Source organism: Urocampus carinirostris, chromosome 2 (assembly GCF_059441175.1).
Source record: "Urocampus carinirostris isolate Australia breed hairy pipefish chromosome 2, RoL_Ucar_1.0, whole genome shotgun sequence".
Taxonomy (NCBI): Eukaryota; Metazoa; Chordata; class Actinopteri; order Syngnathiformes; family Syngnathidae; genus Urocampus; species Urocampus carinirostris.
Window position 1 is genome coordinate 2,564,057 of NC_142350.1, and position 20,434 is coordinate 2,584,490.

General features: G+C 40.8%; 1 protein-coding gene across 6 annotated transcripts in view; it reads left to right on the forward strand.

The window, feature by feature from the left end:
- Positions 1-20,434, forward strand: part of gabbr1b (gamma-aminobutyric acid (GABA) B receptor, 1b) — a 45,310-nt gene that overhangs the window by 2,073 nt on the left and 22,803 nt on the right. For 3 of the 6 annotated variants that reach the window (XR_015849691.1, XR_015849692.1, XM_088328327.1), the window contains exons 2-6: positions 888-979; positions 5,464-5,528; positions 7,128-7,266; positions 7,337-7,522; positions 7,600-7,617. Coding sequence is in view for 4 of the 6 variants with exons in the window: in XM_088328327.1 (XP_088184453.1) it covers positions 904-979; positions 5,464-5,528; positions 7,128-7,266; positions 7,337-7,522; positions 7,600-7,617 (484 nt within the window). In the remaining 2 variants the exon portion in view is untranslated. The remainder of the gene's footprint in view (positions 1-887; positions 980-5,463; positions 5,529-7,127; positions 7,267-7,336; positions 7,523-7,599; positions 7,618-20,434) is intronic. The other 3 variants (XM_088328328.1, XM_088328329.1, XM_088328330.1) reach the window with 3 other exon arrangements.

Sequence of the window (20,434 nt, forward strand, 5' to 3'; positions counted from 1 at the left end):
AAGTAGTCACAGCGCTTCACTTTTTCTACATTTTGTTATGTTACAGCCTCATTCCAAATTGTATTGATTTAATCTCTTATCTCAAAATTCTACACAAAATACTCCATTATGACAATGTGAAAAAGTTTTTTTTTTACTTTTTCTGAATTTATTAAAAATGGAAAACTAAAAAAACACATTTACATAAGTATTCACAGCCTTTGCCATGAAGCTTAAAATTGAGCTCAGGTGTCTTTTCCACTTATCATCCTCAAAGCACACAGCCAAGATCTCAAAAGATTGGCTTCAGAACCACTCCGTAAATGTCCTGGAGTGGCCCAGCCAGAGTCCAGACTTGAATCCGATCGAACATCTCTGGAGAGATCTGAAAATGGCTGTTCACAAACGTCTCCCATCCAACCTGATTGAGCTTGAGACTTATTGCAAAGAAGAATGGGCAAAACTGCCTAAAGTTGGTGTGCTAAACTTGTGGGATCATATTCAAAAAGACTTGAGGCTGTATTTGCTGCCAAAGGTGGATCAACAAAGTATTAAGCAAAGGCTGTGAATACTTATGTAAATGTGATTTCTTAATTTTTCTATTTTTGATAAATTGAAAAAAAGTTAAAAAAAAAAACGTTTTCACATTGTCATAATGGAGTATTTTGTGTAGAATTTTGAGATAAGAGATTGAATTAATACAATTTGGAATGAGGCTGTAACATAACAAAATGTGGAAAAAGTGAAGCGCTGTGAATACTTTCCAGATGCATTGTATATCTTGGCATATTCCTTTTTTGCATATTTGTGTTCAATTATCCAAATCTGATTGGTTGTTTCATGTGCAAGTTGTGTTTGTTTTGTTCCTGCTAAACAATAAAGTTGTGAAAAATATTTGTGTTTTCCAGGTGTACAGATGAAGAGATGATGGCTTTCTTGCTTCTTATGCTTTTTTCTGCTCGGGCTTTTCTCATGGTATTTGCACACAACATGGCTGCTGGTAAGGCTACGCGCCCCCAGAGTTCCACCCCCCCCCCTGGTTGCTGCAGGTTTACACGTCTGAGCACATCTCGCGCAAGCTAACTTGACCTGACATCCAGGCTACTTTGTCCTCTATTGGTTATCTGAGCACCTCTCATCCTGAGGGTGGGGGACCACTCAGGGGTTGCTGCTGCTCATAATAAAAATAATTTAAAAAAACAAAATAGCCATTCTAAGGGAGTTTTGGGAGTACTTTTAAATAAGATGGCTTGGGTGGAAGATCTTGGAACAAAGAGGGAACTGGAGAAGGTGGTAGGAGTGGCAGGTGTTGGAGTGGGTGAACATGGAACAATGAGGGAGTTGAAGAAGGAGGTCGTGGGAGGAGAAGCGAGGTAAAGTTTTTAGGAATCAAACTAGAATAGCCATTCTAGTTTCTATTATTATCATTTGTTGCAACCCAAACTGTGCCATTAGATAACCCACGTTGAGACCCACAAGCATTTTCGAGTGGCATTCTCCTGGTGTCGGACAGACCCAAATGCAGGACACAAGGGGACATAATACAAGGGATGTGATCAACCCCATGGTGGGGCATTTATTTAACAGCAACAAAAAACTTGACTGGAGAGAATGGGGTGTGGGACTGGAACTGCTGAGGAGGAGATCTTGGGGGGAGGATTACGAGGGAAACTACAGAGGGGGTTTTAGGGTGATGAAAATTTTGAACCGAAGATTTGGGAGTACTTTTAAAAAGATAGCTGGAGGACACGATCATGGGACGAAGAGGGAACATTAAGAAAGTGGTTTGAGTGGCAGGCCTTTCAGTGGGAGAACTTGGAAAAAGGAGGGAGTTGAAGAAGGAGGCTTGTCGTTTTGGCGAGGGATTGTTTTTAGGGATCAAAACGATCATCAACTTGAGGTGGGAGCCTGGAGGATTTATAGTAGAGGTGGCTAATTGTCTAATTGGAATCAATTAGTAAAAGTAAGGGGGGACTGGGAAAGGATGTAATGCTGCCATCCTTGAAGAAGAAGAGGGAGTGCAGGAACCAAACCATGACAGGCTAGGGCAGGGGTTGACAAACCAAGTTGTCGAAAGAGCCATATAGGAGCAAAACAATAGCATACGTTTGGAGCCGCAAAAGAACAAAATCCCTAAAAAAAGCTTTATGAGGAAGGCAACACACACTGCATATATACTTACTATATATATATTTATATTCTTTGAAAACGTTTGTGTCATGTCTTCCTACTAAAGAAACCATATTTTTTCCATGATTAAACATTTTTGAAAAAGCACCACGGAGCCACTAGGGCAGTGTTTTTCAACCTGTGTGTCAAGGCACGTTAGTGTGGTGTGAGACCTTGTCTAGAGTGCCCTAGGAATATGCCCAATTTATCTTTGGAAAAGCATGCCATTGGCCATCTTTGCTTTCATCATATAGATAGATAGATAGATGGATAGATTGATACTTTATTCATCCCCGTAGGGAAATTCACACTTCCAGCGGTATCCTTGTGTTGAAAATAAAACAATAATAAGTAAAAGGAATATAATACATAAATAATATAAAGTTGATATAAAGTATTTAAATAGTGCTACATAAAATGGACACTGTAATAAAAACAGGGTAATATGCAATGTGGTGGTGTGGTTTAATGTGGGCTTTTACTCCCCTGGGTGGAGTTAAAGAGCCTCATGGCATGAGGAAAAAATGATCTCCCCAGTATGTCTGTGGAACAAGACTGTGACAGCAGTCTGTCGCTGAAGCTGCTCTTCTGTTTGGAGATGATGCTGTGTAGTGGATGTGATGAATTGTCCATGATTGACCGCAGCTTTTTCAGTGCCCGTCTCTCAGCTACTGTTGTCAGGCTGTCCAGCTCTGTGCCCACAACAGAGCCCGCCTTCCTCACCAGTTTATCAAGACAATAGGCATCCTTCTTCTTAGTGCTGCCTCCCCAACACGCTGCCGCATAGAAGAGGGCGCTTGCCACAAGAGTCTCATAGAACATTTGTAGGAGCTTTTTGCAGACATTGAAGGACGCCAGCCTTCTGAGGAAGTACAGTCGGCTTTGACCTTTCCTGCATAGAGCTTCAGTGTTGGCAGTCTAGTCCAGTTTATTGTCCAGCTGCACACCCAGGTATTTGTAGGTCTGGACAAATTCTACACATTCTCCTTTCATAGTTACAGGAACCGGGTGAGTTCTAGTTCTCCTGAAGTCCACTACCATCTCCCTGGTCTTGGTGGTGTTCAGGTGCAGGTGGTTAGCGTCGCTCCATTGGACATAGTCCTGGATAAATTTCCTGTACTCCTCCTGCCCACTTCTGATACATCCAACGATAGCAGTGTCATCAGCAAACCTCTGCACGTGGCAGGACTCAGAGTTGTACTGAAAGTCCGACGTATACAGGGTGAATAGGAACGAGAGAGCACGGTCTCCTGCGGCGATCCTGTGCTGCTAACCACAGTGTCCGATGTACAGCCCCCCTGTTTCACAAACTGGGGTCTGCCTATGTCGGAGTGTATAAAGATATAAACTCATTGCGGACAAATATATTCAAGTAAAGGCATTTAAAATAGAGTTTAACTACTGCGCATGTGGTGAGCCCGGCCTGGCAGCCATCTTGCTTGACCGCCCAGGCCGTTCTAACTACATCCGGGTCACCAGACGTATTCATTGAAAGGTCATGCATGCGCAGTAATATACAATGGAGTCGCTCATGCATATTACATTACATACAACGGAAAAACACTGATAACGTATTAAAAACTATGGAATTAGACTGAAAACGTAGATCTTTGAAAATGTGACCATGTGTGTGTGTGTGTGGTGATTACTTGTATATTAAGAATAGAAAAACAGGTTAATTTCATAGCATAGGAGTCTGAGAAATACACAACTAAAAGTAGCTTACTTTACAGCCTGTCAGGTAGTCCGTAATCCATGCTACAAGGTGTGAGCTTACTCCCATCTCTGTCAGTTTACCAATAAGTAGCAGAGGCTGTATGGCGTTGAAGGCACTGGAGAAGTCCAAAAATGTAATCCTCACAGCACCCTTGCCCCTTTTAGGCAAATTGCAGAGGGTCGATGGCGTGGCGGACCTGTGGCCTCAGGTGGTGCAGCAGCAACCGCTCCATGGTTTTCATCACATGTGATGTCAGGGCGACCGGCCTGAAGTCGTTGAGTTCCTCAGGTCTTGAATTCTTTGGGACTGGGATGATGCAGGATGTTTTCGACAGCTGTGGTACCCTATCCTGTTCCAGGCTCAGGTTAAAGATGCGCTGTAGAGGGTCTCCCAGCTCCAACGCACAGGCCTTCAGCAGTCAGGGGGATACCCATCTGGACCAGCTGCCTTTCTGGTTCGCAGCCTCCTCAGCTCTCCACACACCTGGGCTGCAGTTATCATGTGTGGGGGGATGTCCTCCTCCATGCTGATGTCCAGAGGGGGAGCGACAGCTGCAGTACTCTGGGGTTAGGACGAGTTGGGGTGGTCAAACCTGTTAAAAAAGTTGTTTAACTGGTTAACCCTCCCCACATCTACGTCCACGGCCACACCCCGCTTGCTGCTGCAGCCGGTGATTGTCTTCATCCCTTCCCACACTGATGAGTAACTGTAACATTCATCCATATCAGTAGGTGGCAGAAGACTATAGGGCGCCTAATTGGTTTGTAACTGCAACTGGTTGTGTGCAATCACCCCACACCTGTCCGTAATTAGCCTGACATTTTGGACAGCACCGGTTGTCGGGTGACTTTCATTTTACACTTTCCTTTTCCACCATCAAGATCACAATCACTTTTTCTTAGTGTCATCCTGATTTGTGAGGTTTGGTTTTTGTTTCTGGTTCTGACAGGTTTATTGTAGTAGACCATTTGTTTGTCACTTTGTTGAGTGTTTTGTAACTAAATATTATTTTTTAACACGTTGCTATGGTTTCCGCATTTGGGTCCACCACAGATCATAACCCAAGTTTTTTATGATTGCTTGCAAAAATTAATAAAATAAATCAAATAAAGTCAGCACATTTTTTACTAATTCTAATGATCTTTAAAAAGTTAAATCGTAGTAAAGTAAATCATCATGTATGGATAATTTGTGCTCGTTTTTTTCTAGGAAATAAAAAAAGGTAGTAAACAGGTTACAAATATTGTCCAAAATAAACCAAAATAAAAAAACTTGCATGACCTTCTGAGCCACAGTGACCACAAATTGTATTTCAATTTAGAAAGAGGATCATTTAGGTTTTTAAAAAAAGAACATTTTGGATAGATGGTGTGCCTTGAGATTTTTTTAAATGAAAAACTCGTGCCTTGGCTCCAAAGAGGTTGTGAAACACTGCACTAAGGGGCAGCAAACAGTTGCTTGTTGCTGACCCCTTGGGTTAAACGAAAAAAATGTGGCTTTACTTGTCTTGTATTTTTTGGCTATCCAATTGGATGCACTATTTCTTTTTTTTCACACATTTTACATTTTGGGGGGGGGCGTGGCGGCGTGTCTTCCAGGTTGTGCAATCATTCGCCCTCCACAAGATGGCGGCATCCGCTACAGAGGCCTGACTCGTCAGCAGGTTTTTTATCTCTGTCACTTTCTCTATCTTTCTTTCTTTCTCTCTGCCTTTTTCTCCCTCCCTTTTTCTCTCTCTCTCCTTTCGCTCTTTATCTCTCTGTTTCCCCCTATCCTCATCTTTCTCTTTCTTTGTATCGTTTACTCTCTTCTTCTCTTTCTTTGTTTTTCTTTTTCCCCTCTCTCTATTTTTCTTCTTTGTTTATCCCTCTTTATTTACCTCTTTCTTTCTTGCTTTCTTTCTCTATCCTCTCTTTCTCTCTCTCTCTCAAGCTGTCATTGTTCTCTATCGCTTTTTAACTCTCACTTTCTCTTTGTCTCTCTCTCTCTCTCTCTCTCTCTCTGTCTCTCTGTATTTCTCCCTGCCATCCTCTTTATCTATCTTTCTTTCTCAGTTTTTTGTTTCATACTCTCTTTCTTTTACTGTCTCCATTTTCTCCTTTTCCCTCTTTCTTTTCTTTCTTTTTCTCTCTTTTTACTTGTCCACACTTTTCTCTTTCTTTGTATCACTTTCGCTTTCTCTCTCCCCTTTTTTGTGTCCCTTGCTCTATTTTTTTCTTTCTTTATCTCCCTTTATTTGTTTCCTTCTTTCTCACTATTTTCTCTCATCCTCTTTCTTTTATAGTGTTGCACCACGTTTTGCCTTGCCTTAAATGTGATGTCTCCGTGAATAAAGGATATTCATATCCTGTCATCTTTGAATTTCTCCAATTTTTTTAACCCCTTTTGGTCATTTTTCTCTCTTTATTGGTCTTTTTTTGTCTCTCTCTGTCACAGTCGATCTCTCTTTTTTTCTCTTCTGGTCTCTCTCTTTATCTCTTTATTTCTCTTATTTGTTCTCCCTTTCGCTCCCTCTCTCTTTATATATATATTTTTTGTTTCTTTCTCTCTTTCACTCTCTCTCTCTCTCTCTCTCTCTCTGTCTCTCTCTCTTTCATTTTTTTCTCCCTGTGTCTTCATTTTTCTATTTCTTTGGACCTACTTTTATTTATTTATTTTCTCTCTCTATATATCTTTCTTTTTTCTTCTTTTGTTTCTCATTCTCTTTCTCTTTTTTTCTCCCTTTTTTTCACTGGCTTTTTCTCTCTTTCTCTTTTTCCTTCGATCTCCATCTTTCTTTTTCTTTGTTCCTATCTCTATTTAATTTTCTTTATTTCTGTTTCTTCCTCCCTTTGTCCCTCTTCTTTTATTCTTTGTTTCTCTCTATTTCTCTCTCCTTTCCTCTCTTTTCCTCATTTCTCTCTCTGTCTCTCTCCCCATTTTTTCTCCTATGTCTCTCTCTTTCGTTCTCTCTCTTTCTTTGTTTTTCTCCTTTGCTGTCTTTCTCTCTTATTCTCTCATAGTCTTACTCTCTTTCTCTCTCTTTATCTCTTTGTTTCTCTCTTTCCGTCCCTCTCTATTTCTCTCATTTTCCTTCATTTTCTCTCCCCCTTTCTCTTTGTCTCTCTCTGTTGCCCTTTTTCCCCTTTCTCTCTCACTCAGATTTTTTTCTTTCCCTCTTTCTTTCTCTTTTCTCCGTTTTTCCCTTTTTGTTCTTTTTATTTTCCTCTTTTCTCTTCTCTCTTTTCTTTGACAAAAACCTAAGCCACAATTCCCTTCTTAGATGGCGAGCGTCCAGGTGGTCCCGGTGGACTTTGAGATCGAGTACGTCTGCCGGAGCCGACGCCTCATCCTAGGCCCCAAAGTCCGGAAGTGCCTGGCCAGCGGGGCCTGGACCGAACTGAACCGGCCCACTCGATGCGGTGAGAACCCCAAGAACCAGAATCCCCCTCTGCGAAAAACATCCATCTTAGTTTGTGATCCCGCCTACAGTAGTGCCGTGCCCCGCACTCTGGACCTCATTAGAGAACGGTGTCGTGAAGGCCCGGCCCCCTGGGCCCCCCACAGAGGGGACGGTTCTGTTATACAGCTGCCTGCCAGGTTTTATCTTGACGGGACTCGAGTCCACGCGGTGTACCAAGTCTGGGACATGGGATGCCCCAAAACCCGTCTGTCGCTGTAAGGGTTGGAGTTTACCTCTGACCCCGGTTCCCTTTCACACTCATGAAATGTTTTTCTTTTTTTCTGCTTTCAAGACCAGCGGCCAGCCCAAGGTAGGAAGACATTTTTCTTTCTTGTTCTTCTTTTTGTGCATGCTTTTCTTGACTCAAAGTGGGGTTTTGAGTATTTCATTGACCTCTAAATCATATACAGTAATTCCTCGTTTACAGTTTTGGTAATAACGCCATTATAAATAACGATGTTACGTAACAGCGTTATATTTTTCTGTAAGGAGTCATCTAACTCATCATTTTTTTCCGCCGTTGCAACGCCTTTACTGTTACTGACGGTCAAAAGGAACGCCAAAGGGGGCAAACCTGATGCCGTTTTCAGCAACAGAGTTTTCCTCTCTCAACCGAGTTGTTTACGTCGCGTCCTTTTGGATCATGTCACCATTCAAAATAGCGACTACCATAAAGTTATCCATTACCAATATAGGATTTACTAATGTGCCGAAAGAAAAGGCTAATAAGGGCTGAGTCGCAAACCCGAGTCAGTTCATATGCAAATTAATGTCTCTTTGAGCCAGCTCCCCACCAATCAACAGCTGGTCTCCTCCAAGACGCCTTTTTTCTCTTGTGATTATTCAATATGCATTTTTGGAGATTCTGTGTTGTAGACTTTAAATTTGTTGAGCATAAAAATGGTTGGAATTGTTTTGTTGATTTATGAATATTTTGATTATATTTACTGTGTTTTTCAGTGTAAATGTGTTTATATAAAAATGAAGAGTATATTATTTTTTCTTCTTTTTTCCATCTTTTTCCTTTTGTTGCTGCATTTTTTTTTTTTTTGCTCATTTTTTTCCCATGTTTGTCTTTACTCTCTCCCCCACCCCCCTTTTAAGTTATTCCGTGCATAAAGTTATATGATATTTGGTAATTTAGGGATTAAAGCTACAAAGACAACCTGACGATAACACAAGAAAAATACAATTATACTATAAAATGTGGCCGCAGATATTATATATATATATATATATATATATATATATATGAATGAATGAATGAATAAAACCTTTGTTTCGAACATGACAAAACAGAAACAAAACCAAAAAAAAGAAAAAAAACCACAAACAATGTTATTGTACATGTTTGAAAGGGAGTAGGAAAAAGCAAATGCTTATTAAACCCTACCCCTTTGACTTGATTAATAATTGTGTCTCACAGTCAGCTCTTCTTTGTATTTTAAAACAACTAACCCCTCCTGACGAATTGGCTCTGTGGATACACAGTCTCTTCATTATCATCACTATCACCACTTCCATGTTTGGGCGGCAGTGGCTCAGGAAGTAGAGCGCTCGTCTTGGGATCAAGAGATCGCAGTTCGAATCCCGGCTCCTCCGTGTTACATGTGGAAGTGTCCTTGGGTAAGACACTGAACCCCTAACAGAATAGAATAGAATAGAATATACCTTTATTGTCATTGTTACAAAATGGGTTAACATATTTTGACAACGAAATTGGGCATGACACTCCAGGTTCACACATTCACAGTGAGGTAAAAAACCCAAGAAGATAAAGGAACAGAGAAGCTAAGGTTATAAAACAAGGAGGATAAGGTTATAGTTATAATTTACACAAAATTTACCGAAGAAATGTCGGCATATAGGATGTTGCATACAGTTTTGTAGTATCGTATCGTAGGGTTTGTGCAATATGCATTTGGTGCAAAAATAGTCATCATAGTGCAAAAAAAGATAGTCAACATTGTGCAAGGTGAGCAGTAAACATAGTGCAGTCAACATTGTTCAATAAACATAGACATGAGTACCATTTATAATACCCCCAATAAGCAGGTTAGCGCCTTACATGGCTGCACGGCCGCTATTGGGAAATGTGAAGCTCACTGTAAAGCGCTTTGGGAAGTCTTGACTTGAAAAGTGCTATAGAAATGCAGATCATTTCATTTCATTTCATTCCATCACTATTTCTATCTTACCAGATTAATTTGGTTTTACCACTCTATTAACTTTATAAGGCTAGTAATAACCTAATATAATGATATAATATAATAATATATAATGATATATATATATATATATATATATATATATATATATTATATGTGTATATTGATATGTATATATTGATATATATATATGTATACTGTATATACATATATATATATATAGATATATATATATGTGCAGGACATTTACCAAAAACTATACACATATTTCAGCAGGAATTTCAATAAAACAAAAGTTATTACTACACCCGTTACATACACCCCCCTGACATTCTGCTAAATATGGGAGTGCTACACTAAACAGAAAAAATCACATGCAAAAGTGCAAATACTGATGAAAAAAGGACATGAAAACTGGTACAGTATTACAAGGAACAAACTGAAGTGCATGTCAGTTCTAAAACTCTCCCAAAAAGGAGTGTGAAAAGAAAGGAGGCGATCAAACTCCTAACTAAGCACAGACTCAAAGATGCCTGTTACATCTCTGAAATATAAAACATTGTTCCTGTAGTTTCAGGCGCTCACATAGGCACAATTCGTGTTTCTTGCTCAAGCTTTGCTACTCAAACTGAAAGTGCATCTCTAAAGAACTTAAACAAGGAACTATTAGATATTGCGGACACGGAATTGTCACCTACAAACTGGTCATTCAGCTGACAAATAAGACGACTGGGAGGCCTGATGGACTGGCGGACCCTAAGATCATAACGGATAGGTTGAGTACAAGTAACCTGAGCTTGAGGGTCTGGGACAGTCAAATCTAAACAGTCAGTATCAGGGGAGACAGTGTCCGGATGGTCAGTGTTCAATGGGGTCTCGTCTGGGAGGACAGTGTCTGGTGGGCCCATACCCAAAGGGATCATGTTTTCAGAGCACTGTGGTGGGCTTTCCATATTGTCACTTGCAGTATGTACAACATCTCGTTCGGGGACGTGCTGACTTCATTGACTGGATGTATCGACTGTGAGAGAGTCAGACTGGACATCAGATCTGCTGTCTAGTGAGTTTTCCTCCACCTCTGAATGAACTTGCTCTTCACCTGACTGTATCACCCAGTTTACTGTACGGACATCACTGCCTTCAACTGCGTCAGGTAAATCAGGACATACATCACTTCCGTGCATAGCAGTATCACACCCTAAGTGTTCAGATTCGCTGGCCAGATCTCCCTCACAGGGCAAGAAGCTCACAGAGAGCAGCAAATTCCTGTGAACTACCTTCTCTTTGCCCGTCAGGCAATCCTTGACTCTATAGATATTGAGATCAGGCTTGACTGATATGACTTCATACGGGGTCGACTCCCACTTATCTGCAACCTTGCGTTTCCCTGGGACACCTCTGTTGGCGATCAACACCCGGTCTCCCACGACGAGGGGTGATCCTTTGGCCCTACGGTTGTACAGCTTGGCATGGCGAGTCTGTTCTCTGAGAGTATTCCTCCGTACAATCTGAGCAGCTTCATTTAAATCCTTCTTCAGATGGGTTACAAAGTCAGAGTAGCTGACAACAGCATCATTGGTACCAGCATGTTGAAACATGACATCGACAGGGAGACGAGGGATTCTCCCAAACACTAGGTAGAACGGTGCAAACCTTGTTGTCTCATGCTCTGTGCAGTTATAGCAGAAGGTGAGCTGCTGCAGCATTTGTGGCCACTTTGCTTTGGGCTGAGGGGGAAGGGTTCTGATCATATCTCCCAATGTCCGGTTAAATCGTTCTGCGATACCATTTCCCATGGGGTGGTACGGAGTCGTGTGGGATTTCTGCACCCCTGCCATCTCTAGAACATCTCTTCATACCCTTCATGCTTTCTTTTCTCTCCTTCTGTCTTTCTGTTTCTCTTTGGATTTATTTCTTCCTCTCCCTTTCTTTTCCCACTCTCTCACGATGCGGTGTCCGTACGATGTCACTCAAATGCATCATTTCAAATATCATTCGGAAGGTTAAAGTCTTGGGATTCAAGAAATGCCAAACATTTCTTAGTTTCTATTTTCTTTTTCGCTCGCAACTTTACTGTGCATATGACAATAAACACTTGTTTCAGTTTGCTCTCAAAATTGGCTCCCTGATCAGAGTGGATACGCCGAGGGAAACCATAGACAAGAAAGAAATCCTGCCACAGACGGCGAGCAACTTGTTTGGCGGTTTGATTCCTGCAAGGGAAGGCGTGCGCCATCTTGGAGAAATGATCAGTTACGACCAGGACATCTACAGACTTGTTCTCTTGCTCAGCAGTCCAAAAGTCTATACAGACCAACTCCATAGGCTCAGAGGTGACTATGTTCTTGAGTGGTGCACGGTTGTGTGGTTCCGGTGTTTTACCTACTATACAACGCTGACAGGATTTGACATAATTCACAACATCACGTTCCATGCCATTCCAGAAGAATCGTTGCCTCACCAGAGACAAAGTACGGTTCTGGCCTTGGTGACCTGCTGAGTCATGTAAACCGTGGAGGACTTTCTGTTTCAATGAGTCAGGCACCACAAACTGGAAGATTTTCTTGGCCATGGGAGGATCTTTCCTTATTTTGTAGAGCATGCCATTCTGTATGGTGAGTCTGCTCCAATGCTTCAGTAGTTTCATCACACTTGGCGACTCGACAGCTCTCTCACGCCTGGTAGGTCTCTTGTGCCTATGCACAAAGTACATGGTTCTGCTTATTGTGTTGTCCTGTTCTTGTAAACCAACAAACTGACTCTGTGGGAGTGCCGTTGACTGATCTTCCTTCTGCAGAAGATTGAAGTTAGCATCCGTTCCCATCACTTGACCCACGCCGCCAGTGGACTGAGCACTGAAGACAGCAGCAACTTCTTCTGATGTCACAGAACCATTCGTGCCTGGTGGAACTGCCCTTTTCACTGACTCATCTGATGTCTCAGCACTCTCGTCTACAACAGCGTGACAATTGTTGGATACTCTGAACACCTTTTGCACAGTACTGTTGTTCACTCCGTTGACCTGTTCCAACAGTGAGGTATAGGGCTCGGTAACAAGGCGATGACCCACACATGACCGTACAAACGGCTCACGGCTCAGAGCGTCGGCTACGATGTTCTTTGGGCCGGGAATGTACTTCAGGTCAAAATTGTATGCAGCTAGCTTAGCTACCCACCGCTGTTCACACGCATCAAGTCTTGGTTTGGTCAAAATGTATGTCAGCGGGTTATTGTCGGTCTACGTGGTAAAGTGTCTTCCTTTCAACCAATGGCTGAATTTATCACATACCGCCCATTTCAAGGCAAGAAATTCGAGCCTGTGTGCAGGGTAGTTGAGCTGGGAGCGAGAGAGCGTTTTACTTGCAAAGGCGACTGGTCTGGCTACTTTTCCACCAGGTGGCAGCTGTGAGAGGACTGCTCCAATCCCATCGAAGGATGCGTCGACAGCCAGAATAAACGGCGCATAGAAATCTGGGTGGGCCAGAGTGACACCTGTCACGAGGTCGTGCTTCAGTGTTTCAAATGCGTTCTGGCATGCATCGGACCAATCTGCAGGCGTCAGCTTCACTTGACCTTTCTCCACTAGTTTGCGGGCTCTCTTGCGCTTATGCTGGGCACCAGATTCAGATGTGACCTGAACAGAGGTTTTGCCTTCGCAGAACATGCTTCAATGAAGCTTTGGTAATACATCACCATGCCTAGAAAATATCTGATTTTACTAGGGCATGGCGTCTTGCCGTCAGACTCCATTAGGTCAGCGACTTGTACGTCATTTATCGCTCTCACCTTCTCGGGGTCAGTCCGAATTCCATCCTCACTGATGACATGCCCAAGAAATTTCACAGTCCGTCTGAGGAAAAAACACTTTTTGGGTGCGAGCTTGAGGTTGTGTTCTTTGAGGCGAGTAAACACCATCTGCAGGCGTTGGAGTGCAACTTCCTCTGTGGGGGCAAACACCATCAGATCGTCGAGGTAACATAAAAGGTTCATGAAATTCTGATCACCGAATATCGACATCATCATCCTCATAAATGTTGCTGGGCTGTTGCAAAGTCCCTGAGGGAGCCGGTTGTACTTGTGAAGCCCAAAGGGTGATGAGAATGCCGTGTACTTTTTGTCATCAGGGTGCAAGGGGACATTGTAGTAGCCTGACGTCAAGTCCATCGTGGAGAAAAAGGCATTTCCCCCAAGTGCGGCCAAAGCATCAGCTTGATGCGGTAGTGGGTAGGCATCCTTTATGGTTCTCGCGTTAAGCCTTCTGAAATCAGTACATACCCTTAGTTCTCCATTCCGCTTCCATATGAGAACAAGCGCAGATGCATAGTCGCTAGTCGACTTCTGAATAATTCCTTTCTCTTCCATCTCGTTCAGAGTCGTCCTCAGTTTTTCATACTGACTTGGTGGTATACGTCTGTAGGGTAGACGGAACGGCTTATCATCAACAAGGTGGATACGATGTACAAACTCTTTGGCCTCTCCACAGTCCATCTTATGGCGAGAAAAGATTGCCTCGAATTGTTCGATGATATGAAGGAGCTTGTCTTTACACTGCAGCGAAACCTCACATGACTTCAGGTCAATGTCTTGCAGTCCCAGAGCTTCCAATGTACGCATCATGTCCTCTTCTGACCTGGGTCGGACCTCTTTGCTCTGTACACTCTGCACGTTGCACTTGACCTCCTCTGCACTGGGCAGGTCTTCCGCTGCGATACAAGGAGACACATCTGCAATTTTCCTGTTTTTTCTCAGCACCACAACTCTGTCCGTGGGATTAAAGACTTTAACAGGCACCCATCCATCTCCCCAGAGTGGAGTAACAACTCGTCCGACAAGGACTTGTCTGGGCCCAGCCTTAGATTGGGTTGGCTCAACGACCACTGTGCTGCCCGCTGACGTCCCGGCCAACTCAGGTAACTTGCCCCAAATAACGTACTCTTGGTCCGTGGATTCAGCGTCACGCAACTCTTGATTTTTACTGTCCCTACCTTGTCTGTAATGCAATCACCTCTCCATCTCTCTGTGTTAGAAAGCATTGACAGGAATTGACTGTGGTTATCGGACAGACCGTTGTCAGGAGTGGAAACTAATCTCCAATAACCATTAGTACTTTTCAATTGAGTCAAAATATATTTGATGGCATTGCTGCCAAGGATCATCTGTTCTGTCTGGCCTGGCACAATCATTACTGGTACACCCGTTACATATGTATGTATATATGTAAATATGTATATATATACATGTATATGTATATATATATATATATATACATGTATGTATATATATACATATATATATATATATATATATATATATGTATATGTATGTATATATATACCGTATTTTCCGCACTATAGGGCGCACCGGGTTATAGGGCGCACCCCCAAAAAATAGTTTTTGGTCCTATATCTTCCATAGATAAGGCGCAACGGATTATAAGGCGCTACAATGGGAACGTCGACAAAACAGTCAGATGATTCAGTCCAACTGATTACCCCCTTAACATTCCCAAAGCTTGCAAAGAAGCAAATACGTGTCGTAGACACGTGCGGATGCGGTGTCCGTACGATGTCACTCAAATGCATCATTTCAAATATCATTCGGAAGGTTAAAGTCTTGGGATTCAAGAAATGCCAAACATTTCTTAGTTTCTATTTTCTTTTTCGCTCGCAACTTTACTGTGCATATGACAATAAACACTTGGAATTGAGTTTAATTCACTCAACTCATCACAGCAACATCAAGATCGTTCTAAAACAAGATACCGGGAAAATATAAAGCCGCATAGCTCACCTAAGTTCTCACGTTCAATAATGATACGCAATCATGGTCTTCTTACAACCGTGAGTGAAGTAAATCCAGGAGAGTAAATTATTTGCAAATACAGACTAATAAAACATGTTTCTTTATGGTGTACTTTAGCAAGCTTGCTAAGCTTGCTACGCCATTGCTAAACTCGGCCAATTGCAGGGTTTGTTTTGGCCATCTAGCCAATCCGAGGCTCCGAATAACTTCAGCCAATAGCGATCGATTTAACGGATGATTGACACATCTTGTTCGGCCAATTGCAGGGTTTGTTTTGGCCCTCTAGCCAATCCGAGGCTCTGAATAACTTCAGCCAATAGCGATCGATTCAACGGATGATTGATACATCTTTTTCGGCCAATTGCAGGGTTTGTTTTGGCGCTCTAGCCAATCCGAGGCTCCGAATAACTTCAGTCAATAGTGATCGATTCAAATGATGATTGACACATTGGTTAGCCAATGAAACGCCGGTAAATAAATCCCAGCATACACCGCGGACTACTTGGCGTTCGGGGTAAAATCTAGTCGGCGGCGGCAAGTTAGTTGCAAGACTTTGCGAATTAATTTTGTTCCATAAATAAGGCGCACTGTATTATAAGGCGCATGGTCAGCTTTGTAAAAAAATTAAGACTTTTAGGTGCGCCTTATAGTGCGGAAAATACGGTACATGTATATGTCTCATCTCATTAGCTACACCGCTTATCCTCAGTAGGGTCGCGGGGTGCTGGAGCCCATCCCAGCAATCGTCGGGCAGTGGGCAGGGGACACCCTGAACTGGTTGCCAACCAATCGCAGGGCACACGGGGACAGACCACTCACTCGCTCATTCACACCTAGGGACAATTTGGCCCGGCCAATTCACCTGAAATGCATGTTTTTGGAATGTGGGAGGAAACCGGAGTGCCCGTAAACCCACGCAAGCACGGGGATAACATACAAACTCCGCACAGGAAGTATATGGTTTATAAAGATTATTTTTCAAAAAGTGCCTGATTGTCATCATGGCGTTTACATGTTAAGTGTCACCGCCCCAAGAGGACAGCTCTATTTAGAAACCCGGCTTTTATGGATATATTTGTTTCTTTTTTTTTTGCCTTTTATACATACAACATTTTCTTTCTTTCTGTATGTGTATATGTATGTATATATATATATATATATATATATATATATATATATATATGTATGTATATATGTAAATATGTATATATGTATGTGTATATGTATATATATATATATATATGTGTGTATATATGTAAATATGTATATATATATGTATATACTCTTTTTCCGGAGTGGTGCTGCTACCTAACGGTTATTGATTGTTCCTTCCACTGAACAATCTGGACTCAAACCAAATACTATTTACTTCCTCAACTCATTTAGTGTCGTAGGCGTAATTTCTATTTCATTCACTTTTTTATTTTCGCATTCCAAAATAATGGTATTGATAATCTTACCCCCTTGTTAGAAAAGGTTGCCTATTTTTGGTGTATATTAATGATATTTTTTACAATTTACATCTAAATTATACAAACATTGCAAAAAAAGGAATAATACTTTTCACCCATTGTTAGAAAATTGCACTTTTAAAAAAAAATATATATGATATTTTTAATTCAAGTTATTACAAAATTACACTCACATTGAAAAATAATCACACTGTTACCCCATTGTTAGAAAATGTCGCTTATTTTAGTTTAGAAAAATAAGTTTTATGATATTTTTATTGACACTCTTAACAAAAGTGTCATGAACCAGAACGGACTCCGACTGCCGAGTTTTTTTTATTACATTGTTTACTGTTTAGTTTTGTACAAAATGGCAAAGTGGACAAGTATCCATCAGTACATGGAACCAATACAAAGAGGTCGAGGATGTTGAATAACATAACTAAAGAATTGGGATTGATAGATCCATGGAGAGAGAGGAATCCCCAAACTAAAGACTATACTTTCTATTCAAACCCGCATGGCAGTTATTCGAGAATTGATTACTTTTACATTTCAAGACAACATATGCATACAGTAGTGGAGTGTGGTATAGAGAATATTACTATAAGTGACCATGCTCCAATTACTTTGAAACTAAGTTTAGACAATGAACCCCATTTTAGGTATTGGAGGATGAATGTATCTCTCCTCTCAGATAAAAACATAGTACAGGAAATAAAACAGTGTAAAAAAAAATATTTTCAAATCAATTACAACAATGAGGTTTCTCCATCAATATTATGGGAGGGAAGGAAAGCTGTAATAAGGGGGAAAATAATTGAAATATCGTCCCGACTGAAACGAACACGATTAAAGAATCAGAAGGAATTGGAGGATAAGATAAAGGAACTAGAAGAAGAACATAAAAAACACCAAATGAATCCAGATTACAGGTATTAAAAACAACCAGAAGCAAATTAGATGAACTTTTGACAAATAAAGCAGAAGGGGCTCTGCATTTTGTGATCCAGAGATACTATGAAATGGGCAATAGAGCCAGTCGACTGCTAGCCTTTCATCTTAAAAAGGCCCAAACAGATAGAATTATATCACAAATAAAACATCCTATCTCTAAACAATGTTTAGTAAAACCCAAAGGTATAGCAGAAGCATTTGCAGATTATTATAAAGAATTATACAAGGACTCAGAAAATGACTTAGATAACTACACGGCACAAAACTTTTTGGGAAAACTACATTTACCAACACTAACAGGGGGGGATACATTAGAAATTATTCGCCCCATTACAAGACAGGAAATACAAGATACAATAAATAACTTAAAAATAAATAAATCACCAGGAACGGATGGATTCCCGGGGGTGTTCTACAAAAGCTTTAAGGAAGAATTAACACCAGTACTGCATAAAGTATTTAACTATGCTCTAACAAAAGGAGATCCCCCCAAATCATGGTCGGAAGCCATCATAACAGTCTTGCACAAAGAAGGAAAAGACCCAATATTGTGTGAAAGCTATAGACCAGTTAGTTTACTTTATAATGATCTAAAAATTCTTCCAAGCATACTGGCAAAAAGAATGCAGAAATTTATAGCGGAATTAATTAGAAATTATCAAACAGGGTTTATTCCGGGAAGGCAGGGTGCAAACAATATTAGGAGGATACTAAACATAATTACGAGCACTAAATCTAAGACCCAACCCGGGATGTTACTGAGCTTGGATGCATAAAAAGCTTTCGATAGGCTGAAATGGAGCTTCTTACATCAAACACTTATAGCTTTTGGTTTCCCTCAAAAATTTGTAGAATGGGTGAAAATAATCTATTGAAATCCTAAATCTCGTTTTAGAGTAAATGGTCACTGCTCAGATTTCTTCGATATCAAAAGAGGAGTCCGGCAAGGGGACTGTTTAAGTCCACTCTTGTTTGCAATAAGCATAGAACCACTCGCGGAATCAATAAGACAAAATGAGCAAATAAGGGGGATATTAGATGAAGGAGGAACAGAACATAAAATATCATTGTTTGCAGATGACCTGTTGGTAATGCTGAAAGAACCTTCGTTATCAATACCACCACTGTTGGAGAGCCTTAAAATATATGGAGAAGTAGCTGGGTATTTAAATAAAGAGAGAAAATCAGAAATGATATCAGGAAAATGCCCAACAGATGTGATTGAAAGATTTGATTTCAAATGGACAAATAAAGGGTTTAAATATTTGGGGGTGACCATTACACCACATTCCACACAGCTGTTTGATGCAAATCATGGAATGTTGATAATAAGGAAAGATTTGGAAAGACGGGAAATTTTGCCCTTAAGTCTTATCGGAAGGATAGAAACAATCAGAATGAACATATTACCAAGACTATTATTTCTGTTTCAATCCCTTCCTATTCTGATCCCGGCATCCACATTTAAAATGTTAAAAAAATTGACAACAAAATTCCTTTGGTAAAACAAAAAACCTAGAATAAAATACAAAACCCTGTGAGCTTCTAAAGAAAAGGGGGGCCTAGACCTACCCAATATTAAATATTACTATTGGGCAGCTCAAATTAAAGCACTTATTTTGTGGATTACTACAGACAAAGATACGATATGGGTGGACATGGAGCAGCGATCTTCTCCAAATATGCCTGTGGAATCGTACATATCAGTCACGAGGTGGAAGAAATTAAAAATCCAGAATGAATGGATTAAGGGAACTATTAAAACTTGGTCAACAATACAAAAAAAAATTAAAAAGATCAAGATTTGTGAATAGGGCTACCAAAATAGTGAAAAACCCAGACTTTAAACCTGGGGTTATGGAGGTAGGGTTTCAAAAATGGGCCCAAAAAGGACTGATGTTGATTACCCAAGTATTGGAAGCACAGGCAATGAAATCATTCGAACAACTCCAACAAGAATTTGACCTACCCAGAAATGATTTTTACAAATATTTGCAACTAAGGCATTAGCTCCAGAAACACGAGGAATGGGGGAAAATATGTAAGGAGCTAACTAAAGTTGAGGAATTATTAATATCATATACAAAGGGACAATCAATAAAGGGGGTCATATCAAAACTATATAAAGCCCTAAGAATGGATCTCAGTAATGATGACATGGTGGTTAAGGAAAAATGGGAACAAGAAACTAATGTAGTGATAAAAGACAACGAATGGGAAAAAAACATTGAAAGAGGGACACAAAATAACCAACAGCCCGACTTGGAGGGAGTTTGAATGGAAAGTAAAAATGCGATTCTTCTATACACCCGCTATCACTTCAAAATATAAAAATACCTCAAATCTATGTTGGCGTAACTGTGGGGGGGTCGGAGACTTTACGCATATTTTCTGGAATTGCCCTGTAATATTAAATTTTTGGAGAAGTATCCAGAGAGAAATAAAATTAATTATTGGCTGGGAGTTGCGGTTAGACCCAATGGCCTACGTAGTAGGAATTTCGCCAGAAGAATTACTCTCTGGTCAACAGAAATATATACTAAAGGTTATGCTTCTGGTAGCAAAGAAAATGATCACAGTGTCCTGGCTGAAACCACAAGCCCCTGACATAGAACAATGTAGAGACAAATTAAAGCAAATGTACATTATGGAAAAAAATCACTGCAACACTTCAACTGAAACTCGACCAATTCGAGAAAAGATGGAAGCCCATCACACAAATTTTACTTGATGTCTCCCCCATTTTTTT